This window comes from Bombus terrestris, chromosome 13 (assembly GCF_910591885.1).
Source record: "Bombus terrestris chromosome 13, iyBomTerr1.2, whole genome shotgun sequence".
Taxonomy (NCBI): Eukaryota; Metazoa; Arthropoda; class Insecta; order Hymenoptera; family Apidae; genus Bombus; species Bombus terrestris.
Genome location: NC_063281.1, coordinates 7498631 through 7513743, shown reverse-complemented (window position 1 = coordinate 7513743; position 15113 = coordinate 7498631). Strand labels below are relative to the sequence as shown.

At 43.0% G+C, this 15113-nt stretch overlaps 2 protein-coding genes across 11 annotated transcripts in view; one reads left to right on the top strand and one right to left on the bottom strand.

Annotated features, from left to right (window-relative positions):
- The window catches only part of LOC100645536 (protein abrupt), a 71087-nt gene extending 63812 nt beyond the window's left edge, over window positions 1-7275 (bottom strand). For 2 of the 10 annotated variants that reach the window (XR_007226217.1, XR_007226218.1), the window contains exon 1: window positions 6709-7199. The gene's annotated coding sequence lies outside the window, so the exon portion shown is untranslated. The other 8 variants (XM_048411599.1, XM_020866231.2, XM_012315346.3 and 5 more) reach the window with 8 other exon arrangements.
- Window positions 7276-9702: 2427 nt separating this feature from the next.
- Window positions 9703-15113, top strand: part of LOC125386242 (nuclear receptor coactivator 5-like) — a 49704-nt gene continuing 44293 nt past the window's right edge. The window contains exons 1-2 of the mRNA XM_048411608.1: window positions 9703-10034; window positions 11797-12617. Coding sequence (XP_048267565.1) covers window positions 12366-12617 — 252 coding nt within the window. The 5' untranslated portion in view covers window positions 9703-10034; window positions 11797-12365. The remainder of the gene's footprint in view (window positions 10035-11796; window positions 12618-15113) is intronic.

The window sequence follows — 15113 nt, the reverse complement described above, 5'->3', positions numbered from 1 at the left end:
GGCGCACTGCGCATGGCGCACAGCGCATGCCGCACTGCGCATGCCGCACTGCGCATAGCGCACAGCGCATAGCGCACAGCGCAAGTCGCACAGCGCATAGCGCACAGCGCAAGTCGCACAGCGCATAGCGCACAGCGCAAGTCGTACAGCGCATAGCGCACAGCGCACACTCATTCGTCTACCTGGGTTCCGGGCCGGAGCAAATCTTTGGGACCATTAATAATATCGCCGGCGCAATTATCGGGCCAGCTGCTACGTTCCTTGGAGGCCCCTCGAAGCCTCTCAGCAGGTACGTACGTGGCTAGAAGCGAAATATTTCGTTGTATACGTGTGTACGTTTTCCGACACAGGTACGTAACTATGTTCCCTAGAACCCTTAATTTCGGTTATCTCATTGCGGTTCGTCGCTCCCCATTCGTTCTAAAACAATTCGTGGTGCCGAGATACCAGTACCGGGACAGAAAAACGAAGCAGACTCTACGGGCAAACTATGTATTACTGTTCCCAGTCAAAGCTAGACACGTATACTGGAATTACGAAGATTACTTTCGAAACCGGTCGATTTTACGACTACCCCGAAAAACGTATACTTCCAACCAGCTAGAACGAAGCTACGACGAAGAAAAGAAATATTTTTTGTCTGGACCATAGTAACAATAGCTATAGAGAGAGGAAACCATAGAGGACAGAGGCACTGGTGAACATCGACGAAACGCTCGTTCGCTTGTAAAATTTTATACCTGCCCATTATTGGCTTCTATTTTCCAGTAATTATCTTTTTATTGCGTCATTCGATCATCGCACGATCGCCTCTATTTATTAGCCTCTGTTTTATCCCGAACGTTCTTTTTTTTCTGTTTTTTTTTCAATATCGTTCACGAGCATCGTCGAATAAAACGCATCGTTCGATCGACCGGATGTATCGGTTCGAAAATACACTTCCTGCTGTTGCTTTTATATCAAAAAGGGGTTTGGGAAAGAAACTTCTCTTTTGCATCGATTCCCACGCGATCCAAGACCCATTACGATCGTACGGAAGAAGACTTGTCAACCTCAGAAACAGAAACAAATCTCGACAAATGACGACGAACGGTGACAAACGACGAAATTTGCGCTCCAACATCGACAATTGACCATCTCCCAGTGACGAATGTATGTACATCATTTTGCGGCCGCAATCTCGTGCCCGTCAATTCATTAATTAATCGGTGGACAGGCCGCGCGTCGCTCGCTGCGTGCACGCTACCAATTACCGCCACATTGTCGCGCATAAATCATTAGCAGACGTGACGCTTCCATAATTCGGTTAATTTCCACTGTTTTTATTGTGCTTTGCGACCTATATGTACTATATGCCAATATTTCCTCGATTTTCTATTTCAAATCTTTTCTTATCTTGATTATCGATACTGAATGCTTTGCAGTAGTGCGAGATTGAAAAATTCGCAAAAAGAAAGTGTATAATATTCAGAGTGATTTATAAATTGATTGCCACGATATTCGAAGTGGTTCTGACGTGTCCGAAATAATTTTCAGTTAAATTAAGAAAACGTGTTCAAAGATTGTAGCAACCGGTTTGTGTACCGCATCGTATTTCTTAAAAAATTACATTGATCAACTCCATAAATTGAGAAGTATCGAAATGTGATGATATCACAAAAGCTTTTATTAAATTCACCTTAGAATTTACTATCGCTTATGTATATTATATTCTTGCGATAAATGAACTTTATGGAAATAATTTATTCCTTGAGAATCAAATAACAATCCTGCACGTGTGTAATGGAATTAAGAAATTAACAAAAAGTGAAATTGATTAATCGGGCTTTCAAGAGATTCATTATTTAAATACTACGTGCATCTCTTGCTTTAAATATTACACAAGCAGTGTATTCATACGTGCGAACTTGTGACTATGCAACCGAGAACATCGCACATGACGATTCCTATCTAACACCATCGATCGTGCGAATGATAAAAATCTATGATTACGGCGGATTAACGCGTTTACGCGGTATCGAAACAACGTGGTTCGCAAGAAAGATTTATACTATCGTCTGAAATTTTTTAACGGCGTTTCCCTCGTGTAAACTCTACGAAACGCGTCGTTTCTATTTACCAATTCTTTGTTTGTAATTCTTTGTTTCGTGAAGCACGATAACATAGCGAACAGATTACGAGAATTATTATTGAGGAATTCGATGATCGATAATCAAACGCGATAAACAAATATTTGAAAACAACCGAACAAAATTCTTTCTTTAACTTTACTTTTTTTTCCTCGTATTATTGTAACGAATACGACTGATCGGATTGTAAATTGAACAAAGGGAAGCACGCAGTGCGAGAATACTCAATAAATCGTCCGAAAAAGATATGACCTTCGTGTGCGTGAAACGTTCCCAAACGCGAGGCTCGTGACTCGTGAGTATATACTCGTGCCTATCGCAGCTTATCGAGATGCGTGTGAGTCGGTCATTAATAAAAGGGTCGCAATGCTCACGGTGAAAAGCGAAGAGACGAGGGCTCGTATCGATCAAATAACCATCGGCCGCCATGTGGAAAGACACGGACTCGTGGGATTTCCGTTTCTAATGGGAGACGTGGCGTTAATCAAGCTTGCAAATTCATCGTAAATCGCCGGTAAAAGAGAAAGAATGACATTTAAAAAATTTAAAAACCTATAAGTAATTAAAATTCCCAATTCTTTATAGAATTTCCATTTTTAGCGAGAGATAATCTATCTTGTATATTCGTCGTAAATTGCAGGTAAAAATATATTGAAGAATTAAAAAATTTAGAAACGTTTATAAATTTAAATTGATCAAATCTTTCTTTCTGTGTTCTGCCTAATTAAGGTGGATTTTTAAGAATCTTAACCGTTCGTTTGAGTCCCAGGGGTCTTTGAAAAAACACGGTCGAAAAATCCCAAACAGAGCGATAGCGCTTGTCTTAATCGATTGCGAAGAGAAACAAAGCGGCACGATAGCGCTCGTCATATTTGTTATTTTTATAAAATACGTCTATGTTGTTATATATATGCGTACTATTAGTTTATAAATATTTCAAGTTTCGTTCAATAAACATTATTGAGAAGAAAAGAATGAGATACAAAATACCGTCAGTCGTCCTTGGCGTTCAAATGTACTGGTAAATAGTTAATAAAGCTAAAGTTTATTATGAAGTAGAGTAGTATAGAGATGTTCGTTTGGGGAAAGATTTTAGTGAAACAATATGAATGAAAAATTACTCGCTGAGATAATGTATGAGCGTACATTTGTTACGTATCCTACATCCCGTGCGTCCAGGAAGTTTCGTATCGAATTTATCAAAAACACGACGGGAAGCCTGTTATAAGATGATAGGCCAAGGAAAAAAATGAATAACATTTTACTAACGTTGAAAAAAATTCGTCTAGTAAAAACAATTGTTGTAGCCAAAATCGTCGTTTCCTTCGTGACACGAGATTTCAGTTATACGCTGTTCGTCGGAAACTTTAATGAAAAGCCTTGTTTCGAAACTTTAATCGAAAACTTTAATTAAAAAGCATCGTGCAAAATCTTTGCCAAATGAGTTTGACGCGCTAATATTTCATACCTACAGAATATATTATTAAACGTGAAACATAAAGGAAGAAAGACTACATTAAATAGCAGAATATTAATAGCAGAATTCTACGGAATCCTATTTTAAAAACTGAGCTCATGATCTTTACAAAACTATGTGATACACAGAAGGCCGTATTATCAAATATGAAAAATAAAATATAGAAATCTAGGAGATGAAAGATCATGTGCGATACTGTCAGAATATAATTTCAAAAATTAAATAGAAAATCTTGACGGAAGATCAACGCGCCAATATTTAATATCAAATATAAAAAATAAAAAAGGCTAAAAAAAAAAGGTTACATTAAACTGATCCTTCGGAATAGAATATCAATTTCGTCGTAAAATATTTGCAAAAGCGAAATTCCTACGTCAACGGATTCTTAGCAACGACACATGTAATAATAACAAAATCTCGAAGAATATAACGCAGTTGTGGCGATAGTGAACGTTGCGTCGCGTCGTTGAGGAAAATTTTCCACGCCATACGAATATTCTGACCTGGCTGCTTTTGATACATTGTCGTCGAGTCGTATGGAAAAGGAACGCTGTTACGTCTGGGCTATGCGTTTTAGAACCGTGGCTGCAACAGTGTGCACATCACGTGTGTACACGCGAAGGTGCGTTCGTGTGCGTGCTGCACAGCCCGATTTATTGATCACACGCGTCGCACGCAATGTACGACGCGTGTGCCTGCGTGTCGCAACGAACGGCCTACGAACTTTAACAAATTCCGTCTAGGATCCATCATGACATGTGCGTGAAGCCAACTAACATTAGCATAAAACCAAAGGGAAACGGAACTCGACTCAACTAATCGCGTTGGGGAACGAAAATCGTTGGATCATCTGATAAATGAACCTCTTCGAAACTAAACTGATCGCATTTACTTTCTATAAATTTCATTTCCGAGTACATGATATTAATGTTCAATTTCTTGAAAAAAAAAAGAAGTTACCTGATAGTTCTAATTATAAACGTTATGCAAAATCTTTATAAAACAGATTCGATCCGAGGATCGATGTTTTTACATATTGACATATGATTTATTATACGCTCTTGCGAACGTTTGATTATTGCAAAACAAAAAGAAAAATAGCGTAAGTAATCGTGGATTACAAGGCATATTTTAAAGATAATGTTTGTAGCATTATCGATGTCTCTAATCTTCAATTAATGGAGGTAGTCAATGTGGTTTCTAAATGGCTGGTATATTGGTTCGATCGTTAATGAATCATTAAAGAAACGATGATTCGATGAAATTTAATAGTTATATATATTGAGGAAGTAACGTAGATGATACCTTTTGTTAAAAAATTGTCTCGTATAAATTGCAAAAGAACTTTGGAAAACTCGTGCAATAGAGGCAGGTTCTTAATGATTCAAATAATCGAGATTTAAATATATTTTTACTTAAATAAACACGGATTTAAGGAATTATAAAAATTTTGAATCTTTAACGAAGAATTAGCAGAAAGCACAAGATTAAACGTTTGACAAGAAAATAGATTGTATCAAATATCGAGCAGAATCGAAGATCATAAAAAATCTTACCTAGACGACCATCGATCCAGGTTCAAATAATCGAATTCATAGATTAATCACTGGTCTAAAAAAAGACGAGCGTACTGTTAAGAGCTCAAATTACGAGTCTAATCAAAGCGGGATCAACATGAAGGGATTTGAAGAAATCGTAGACGATATAACACGACTGAGAAACAGTGGAGTGGGGGGTGGCAAACAAATTAACGGACGAATCATTCAAGCGAGACGGTCACGATCGTTCCGATATCGATGAAAAAGACCGAGAACTGGAGGAGCTCATCGCCGTGGATTAGATCGAAACGTGTTTGCCGACTGATAGCTCACACATACGGAGAGAAAAGCCAATGATGTGCACGGCTACTGTGTTGGTTCGAAACTGCGAGAAATAAGAGCTTCGTGACACGTACTGGTGCAATTGCAATTCACGCAACGCAACTCTTTGCAACATGTTTACACGGAGACTACGGATCGTATCGTATCACGGAAGAATTCCTATGCAATTTTAAACGCGAATTTAAACGGTCTCGATTCGATACCAACTTAACCCAATAGAGAGAAAAAATGAAACCGCTACGCGATGATGAAGGATTTTCGCGCGTCCTACCAAGCAAGATTGAGTCCACGTAATTTCTATAAAAGCACGACTACGCAGCGAGCAGGGACGGCGTAGTTAACGACGTGGGCCGTGGTCGATCGTGCAATTAACTTTAACGAACGGCGGCCTTGCGATTAAACTTAATTAGTATCGCGGTAATAACTCGTTAATAATCAGAGCCGTGTACCACGCCGCGGCCATAACACGCTCGTATTCTTCGTGCACGTGCATACACGTGCGCACAGGACGCGGTTTCGGGGCATGCATGTGTGTTCGTTTCGTTCGTTTTATATATTTACGTGACTACGTGGACCAAACTGAAGGGGAAGGAAGGCACGGTGATGCGAGAGATGCTTTAAGGATGAACGTTTCAATCAGCCAGAGAAGCTCCCTCCTCCTCCTCTTTTTTTAACCACGACGACGACGTGGAGGCGTTTATATTAGCGAACCAGCACAATCATCACCAACAATCAACGAATTGCGTGAACGTAAGAAAATCATCACGTAAGAAATTCATTAATCCACTGGCCGTGTTCTTAGTGACACATTTTCCTTCGATGTCAAGCATTTGTGTGGCCAGCGATTATAAAATGTCTCGTGTAACGTTTCGGCGTCTTAAAAGACGATGGAACACAAAATCGTAACAACACCAGAGATCCAGGAAGTTTTCGTTTTCGTACGCTGTTCTGTTTCTCGTTTTCACTTACGGACAAAGAATCATCGTCGGTTGCCAGCAAAACACATCAGACAGCAACCATTGAAGAACTCTAGGCGAGTATAAACAGACAGAGAGAAAACGTTTCGAAGCGTAGAACCGGCACTGACTGAATGATTGACTAGCTGACTGAATAGCCGACTCGTTGACTGGCAGACGCGCGCTTCTGTTGCACGTCTACACCGGCGAGCCACTGCGTTTCTTCTTCTTCCTTCCGTGTGTGTTTTAGCAGGCTTTCCCCTCACACTCTCGACTGTCCTCCATGTCCTCCGGGAGGACACACGTAGCGGCCCTTCCGGCTTTTCCACGACGCTCGTACGTCGACTTGTGACGTACGATCTCTCACGATAAACGTTTAAACTACGGAAGAGATGCCCGACAGTAGAGTGTCTGTCAAGCTGCGTCTATCTCTCCGGACAAGTAAACAATAAGAACGACGCGGCGTCGACAATGCCGGAGGAGAAAGAGACCACGATTCGTCGGTAAAAGAACGAGAAACGGAAAAAAATAATAGAAAAATAGATCGCGGACCCGAGCCGTACTCCGTCCTATATCACGGACTGTACTTGGTCGACGGAGCTGACGAACAAACGTAAAAACGTGCACTACCGTCTCTCTCTCCCGGTTACGACGAGCGAGGCGGTTAGAAACATCGAGCACGAACCTGATTGCGGGGCGGCGCACCGAATTATGGGCCGCTATACTCTTTCGGCTGCCTCTCGCTCCCTCTCCTCCTTCTACCTCTCTCCTGCTCTCGCCTTTACCCTCCCTCTCTTGCTACCTCGTCTTTCAGCCCCACCACACGGCCTGTTGACTTGTCCCCACTATTCCTCGCGTTTAGCTCTCCGTCTCACGCTAGACGACTCGCCCCCACCAGAATAACGCGAACACGCTCCTAGGACGCTCTATACTCTATACTATACAGTCTACATACTTTCCCCTACCAGCGCACATTGTTGGCGCGAGCAGTAGCATTGCCCCTTGCGCCTGTTTCCAAACCTCTCTCGCGCGAGAGCAACGTTGCCACCTTACGGCGTAGCCGCGGGGATGATGGACGTAGAACTGGCTGCGAGTTAGCGTCGCGCCCGACACTCTCCGACTCGCTCGGTACACACGCGTCACGATACCTAGACCGCTGCTTCCGACCGGAAGTCCCGCTATGTGACGCCCCTCGTGTCACCAGACAGACGCTGTCTGACGATCCTTCTCGCGGTTGATCGATGATCGGATAACGCGCTAGAACAGGTAGAAAGGGTTGCTTCCCGTGCGGGTACAGATGACTTTCAAAGGGAAAAGTTGACGGGTGTTCACGGGAAAAGGTTTTTTTCATGGTGGATACGGAACTCCTGAGTTCAGAATCGAGGACCATTGGGTGCCTCCCTTGGATTGGAAGTTCAAGGATTCTTGGTTTCGTTTTCAGTCGATCGCTATTGCTTAGTTTTTATAAAAATAAGAATCTACACGGACGACGTATAACTTGGACTTCCAGAAATGATTACATCATTATCCTCGTTAAAAATAATGGTGCGTCTTTTAGAAAGTTACGAGTGAAACATTTTTGAATTTTCGTCTTTCTCTTTTAAGTAATCGCAGTATCTGATTTCTAAGAAAATAAGAATCGACGTAAGAGGTACCATTTAACTTTCAACGATATAAACGATGGTTTTCCCAGATAATTGTAAAATAACTTTCCTATCTGAAGGTTTAGAAAATCATGCAAGAATCATGCAATGTTTATCATCTTTAAACAGCCACTTAAAACGATTACCGTTGAGAGAGACATGTTCTGATTCCAACCACCAGCCTGCAGCACTGTATGGTGCAAGCTCCCATTTACTTAACGTCCCTAGCACTTTGTTTTACGATCAATAACATTCGATTGGAACGTAGCCATTCGTCCAAACTAAGTGCGTCTTTATCGAAGGCTAGTGGTCATTGGGAGTAAACTTGAAGTGTTATCACTGATGGTCGGTAAGGAGAGCTCCAGAGTGAAATCACGGATGAAATCGCGAGGAGGGTGGCTACCCTCGCGCAGAAAACTGTAGACCGTTTCTTCTTTTGCGAGCTATTTTCTCCCATGACACTTCTTTTACCCTCCGTCAGATGTCGGGATGTTCGACGAGCACTTGAGGGTGGTTTCATCCCCCTGTCGCGTGGAACGCCACGAGCTTCAAATACCACGGCCAGATGAGATCGAGTCAAACTTCGTATCTTGTTAACATCGATTATTTATGAACATGTAGATACGTATAGAACACATGGCCTGTTTAACTAATTATAATGGTCGGTAATTATACCAGTTTTCAGCCAGCTTAAGCCCGCAGTATTAAGCGTAAGTTAATAACGTGTGATTAAATGAAAGCGCTGCTCTTAATGACTGCTTCATGGTAAACAGCTTAACGACGCGTCGTCATTTCAAAACCGACCGTGTGCAACGAGAGACCATCGTGATAACGAGTCAGCGTCTAATGATAAGCGACACATTCTTAATACAATTTATTTCAATCGCTCCGTTTTACGCTTTTCGACAACCCTGAATCGAAACGTTGCTACAGAACCGATGTAGGTTCGTTAATTTATCACGGGGTGCTGGTGGAATCTACCGCAATACGGTTATCCATTAATAAACTATAGTTGGAAAAGTCTGTGGATCGTATTTGCAATTTTAATGATAAAAAGAGTGAAAGAAACATCGTTGGACTATGGAAGATATTGGGTATTCTTTCCGTTGTTTTCTACTCTATCTCATCTTCTTTTAAATAAACCTACAAGCTTTATACATAAATATCAACAAAAATATTTTAGAGGGCTTTCAATATAAAATTTATCAATTCTATCGCAGTATCTTCATACATGATAATACTCAGTTACACAACTATCAGACGCTGCTGTTGCGATGAATGCGTTTAAGCAAGGTCATCCCTTGACACCTAGATGCTCTCCCAGCAGATCACCAGCGTACCTCATCGAACTACCTCTTTCCGTCTCAGTTTCCACTAAAACATTCCTCTCTTTCATCCAACAGTCCAATCAAGACTCCTTTATCTTCGGTGTAGCGAAGAAAAAAGAAACGATCTTGGAACGGAAACGCAACCACGTGTCTCGCAACCCTTACATCAGTCGAGAAAGGCGCGTGTTGACGCGCCGCAGCGTAGCTCGCGTGCGCTAGCGCATGCGATCGATACTCTAGACCGCCGGGGTTTTCGCGTCCCCGCGCAACGTCACGATACAAGAGCCGAGCGAGACCGACTAAGGACGAGGCCGACCGAGACCGGCCGAGGTAGCGCGAGCCGCGGTAGCAGCAGCCGTCGACGCGAGCACGGCCCAACCGTCACCGTCATTTCGACGTCGTGGACACTTTCTTGCCGCCGGATCGTCCACGCGGAAATTCGTTCTCGTCGCGGACTAGCCTTGTTCTATTTTAGCTTGTACCAGGCATTGTACGCGTCTTCAGCCGATCCTTCTTCCGGTAGAACGTGAGCCGCGCGCGAAAAGTGATCCCCCAGTGGTGTGTTCGCCTTTTAACTGGAAAGGTAGCGATACGAAGACTCCGGGTCGAACAGCCGATCGAGTAAGTTTCAGGGGATGTTTTGGCCCCGTGATTTTCTTGACTTTTTATATGGTGTTCTGTCTGTATCTTCGTGACTTTTGGACTATGCCTTGTAGCACAGAATGGATTGGCACCCGTTCTTCGTTGTCTCATTTATAGAATCTAATTATCTCGAAAAATAACGCTACGATACCGTTACGATACTCGGACGACGCGTCAGCGCGTCTGACTCTCGGTCTGACTCGTGACGGTCACTTTCTACTGTCATGTAACTCGTTTCTTTACGCATTAGCCTGTGAAAAGTAGAGGGAAGATCGATAGGGAAATTACAGAGACGGTTCATTAGAGTATCTTCTATAGAGAAATAAAGGGAACGGCCGAGTGGCCTGTGGCGTGTCTGACCAGAGACAAGCCGCAACCCCTTTAGGTCGTAGCGCAGCTGAGCTCGACCGGGCGCGACCCACAACCCTACATTCGCGGTCTGCGGCGTGACCTAACCTCAACTTACCCCACCTTGTGTGAGCTTCGTTGCCACCCTCTCTCCTTTGAAAAGCTGGAACACCAGGGAGGACTTTACGCACTGGTTTATCGTCTGATTTTACGGCAGTTCGCGCGTCGATTCTCTTCGCACCGCTACGTTCTCTTCCGTGTTTCGACAAGGGTGTACAAGGCCCCGTAGGTCGGAGACACGTCACTTTCTGCGCTAGCCTCTCAAGGTAACGGTTCAGAGCAGCCATAACTTCCGAATGGTCGAGTCTGACCTTGGCAGAGAGGAGTTCCGTGTTATCACTATCATCGGTCCGGCGTCTTCCGGCGGTGACGCGTTAATTAATGATCATTGATTTAACGAATCAAGGCTGACCTTGCTATTGTTCCAACCATCGCCGTGCTAACAGTTTGATCGAGTTTGTGGTAGTTTGCGAGAAACTTTACGACATTGTTGATTGACTTAGCGTTTAATCGTGTTGCAAAAGAAAATTATTTCTCGACTAGTGTGGATACTTTTCATTAAATTTTTTTTATATAATATTATCTAAAATACAGGTAAGAAAATATCGAAGAAAATTTTATATTCAAATCTAATGGTAATCTGTGTGTAATATTTAAATGAGTTTGTATTCAAGTTTGGATGAAATTTCTATTGTTGCGGAAGTAATAATTAGTCCACCCAGGCAAGAAATGTAAACCTCTAGCGAAACGTTGATTAGAGCACACAGCAGAACAATAGAGGAACACGTGTCATTGTGTCAAAATAGCTTGGCTCACTAAATTTAAATTGAATTATCCATCGCTACGTATGGTAACGGTGTGGAAATTGAATTTACATCATATATAGTTACGGTAGCGTTATATCATATAACAAAGTCTGTGCAATCTTTTGGGTTCCTTTATCGAATAGTTTCTTCGTGCGTGTGTGTGTGTGCGCGCGCGCGCGCATGTGTGTATGTATGTGTATGTAAAAACATATTCACGCATATTTTCATACAACGAGCTGTTTCAACCATTAATCTGTTCCATCAACCTTTGACCGATATACATACAATGTAGCGTAAACGTATCGTCGTTACAACTTTTGAACTACTTCAAATAAAATTACATTCTCTACACCTGCTATAACTTGAGCAAAAAGAGCAGAAACCAACCAAATGTAATTTCCTGAAATCCATTCGTGACATTCACTAACGATAGTCAAATCCCAAGTAAGAAAGCAAATCTATCAAAAATCTCGGAGCTTCAATCACATTTGAATGGATCGTGCTAACTCTTCACCCTCTGTTTACAGACACTCGAAGCGTTTCGCCAAACGCGTCACCTTCAGCCGCCACTCTCTCGTTACATCCGCTGATCCATCGTCGTTCTGTCACCTCTAGTCGCTCAGATTCCGCGCCAGAGAAGACAAACTCAGCGAAAACGATAACCTACTAAAATCAAGCCGAAAGGAAAAAGCTAGAAAGGAAAATAAAACCGAGAAAAGAAAAGAAACTAGAAGTGAAGAGAAGAAATATAAGAGAAAATATAAGAGAAGAAGAGGGTGGTGCGTAGTGGAAGCAGAAGGGTTAGGTCGTGAGGGGTCCAAGAAGCGTAGCGTTTGGGTGTGATGTGGCGGAGCCCCCCGGGGGGCCGCGGGGGCAGGAGGTTCGAGGCAGATCGGTCGTGAGGGCCCCAGGCACGGCTCGGTTGCCCCGCGGCGAGGTCGCCGGAGGGGCGGAGGAGGATATAGGATGGTGTGACCTCCTGCGTTATCCCGCCCGACGCGGAGGTGGTGTTGGAGGTGGCGGTGGCGGTGGTGGAGGAGGCGGCGGTGGAGCCGAGCAGCTGCTGCTCGACTCGCAGGAGGAGGAGCCGACGGCGATGTCGAGGCAGCTTCGCGGTGAACGGGACCACGTGAGCCGTTGCGACCTCCGAGAACGCGACCTCCGAGAACGCGACCTCCGCGACTTTCGGGACCTACGCGATATCAGGGACCCTCGGGATCTTAGGGACTTTCGAGACATCCGGGACATTAGGGACGACAGGGACGACACGGAGAGGAGTCGGGACGATTACCTGGATTACGATCATCATCCTACTGCTGCGTCTACCTCGGCACTCACTAACAATCCGGTAAGTTAATTATTTGTGCGAGTTGTGCCTTGGAATTGAGAGAAAAATGAATTTTATTTGCTTTTAGAAGCGAAGTATTGAAAATCGTACGACATTTTGCTTTGTTCTTATTAGAATAGGGTGACTTGGATAATAGAATGAATAGTATAAATTGAGGGAATTTAGAATGGTAGCTTTGGTAAAATAAGAGTTCACTAGCATGGTCATTGTGGTAGGTTCGAAGAAACTAGAAAGGAAAGGACCACTTCAGACGGAGGTCAAGGTTTTTGATATCACTGTTGCTTGGATGATGATAAGCAGTGGGTATCATTATTACAGGAGTAGACTTGAAGGGGCTTGTGTATACGAGGCGTGGAAGGGATGAAGTATTTTAGTTTGTATCAAGGTCAAGGTTTTTGGTGGCATTTCGTAAGAAAGGTACGGAGTCTTTCGGGGTAGTTTGGTGTTCAGATTCTGGAAACTCGAATTGAATAATTCTTTTAAAAATCATTTTTCTACAAAATAAATAATTTTTTTATATTCAACGAATATAACAATTGGTTCCATACTTTTTTTAATAAAGTTTAACAGGAGTTAAGGACGCGAGTAATCTGCATGCCATCTGTGTACACTGTACACGTACAACGAGGAGAACGTCGATGCCGAGTAATTCGAACACTCGAGCTTATCTATTATCGCCGTGGGGACGAAAAGTGTTTGACTTTCTGTTATCTTTCACCACCGATATCGAAATTTTTCCGAAATTTAGAAACTTTCAATGAAATATCTTTAGAGGCACTATGTACAATCCCGAATGTTCAAACTTACTTATACACAGTTCGTAACGTTATCTCTGTGAAATATGGCAAACATGCATCAGAAAACTGGAAGCTGTTCGTCGTGTCATTGAAATTTACGTTTATTGAATCCCTCGACGACGTTTCTATCCACCTTTATGTCTTTTGAATACACGGGGTGTGATGGATGTTGCACAACGTGACGTCACGTAGGAAAATTTCAGGAAGCAATATCAACGGATATAAACTGCTTTATATAAAATTACACGAAACACACGGAACGCCGTAAAAGGGAAGATAGTAGCGACAGTCGTCTACAAATACTTCTCTTTAATATTTTGTCCAGGTATTGCGTAACGTTGCGCTACACTACACTCGCACACCTTTCCCCCGGCCATGCCAGCTTTCCATCAACCTCGGTGCTCGTCGATCGAAACGAATTCTATTTTCCATGCTACGATTACCGACTGCTAATCTCGTTATAATTTATACCATCGGTACGGGTACCTTACGCGTGACTTGCGTAATATCATGTAATCTATAATATATGTAAATCGAATGTTAATCGTAAATCTACCGAACGTTAGGTCCGCGTCAATTTATCATCTAGAGACTAATACGAAAAAGAAGAGGAAATATTGTACTTTTAATGCGTCGAAGGAAGAATTCCAGAAAACTAGTTCACCGAGAGAGGAGAGGAGGGAAAGTCACCTAATTTATTCCGGCTGTGGTGGTTCACGCCAGAAAGAATTGTGAATGCGACAAGAACGAACAGCCAGAGTAAGAAAATGAAAGATGGACGGTATGGTCTGATCAAAGCTCGTCACATCTCGGCCTGTTTCACATCGTCCCTGATATCCGACGCTATTCCAGTGACCAGGCTCTTCATTTAGCGCTTCTGCATCTTTCATAGAGGAAAGCAGCTATAGCTAGGGGTACAAGCGACCACCGCAGCATCGTTGATGCCCCTCATTTGCAGCTGTATTCAGCTGGGTTTGGCTTGCCTTTCTCAGCGACGCCGCTTCCACACCTTCTCTCTCTTTTCTTCTCTTTCTCTCATTCGACGGTCAGAAGTGCTAATGAGGCAGACACGAGATGATGGGGTGGAAAATGGAATCGAGCCTCTTTGGAAGGTTCGTTATTAACCTAGTCTTTCTCACAGTTTTTCTTTACGTCTCCTCTCTCCCACTTCGTTCTCTCTCACATCTTTCTCTCTCTCTCTCTCTCTTTTTCTCTGTGTTCTGCTCTGAATCGTCGATGGAAACGGATGTGATGCGTAAGAAACAGGAAACTGGGCCATGTTTTGTTCGCCAAGCTCGATCCCCAAAGATTGTAATAATGTTACGCACCATGAAGAGACCGATTACGATAAAACCAAGTAATTCTCGTTTAGAAGAGCGGCCACGAAAGTTTTTAATTATTTCACGTCGTGTGCTTCCTATCGAACCAAGTTCCGCAGGCGTGTGCTTTTTAACCTGGAAGATTGTTTGGTCGCGTGATTGTGGCAAAAGTTTAGTTCGGTTCCCTCGGCTGAAAGTTTCGTTGGAAGAAGTTTTTAGTTCCTCGTACTACTTCAACTACATAATTTCTCGATAATTCAACGAGTTTTGTCGCGGCAGCGATAATATATATTTGCAGAGTCTCGCGTTTATTCGCTACGACGCGGCGTGATGATGCAAGAAAATCAACTTGAACGCTCCGCTCTGATTTATTCGTTCGC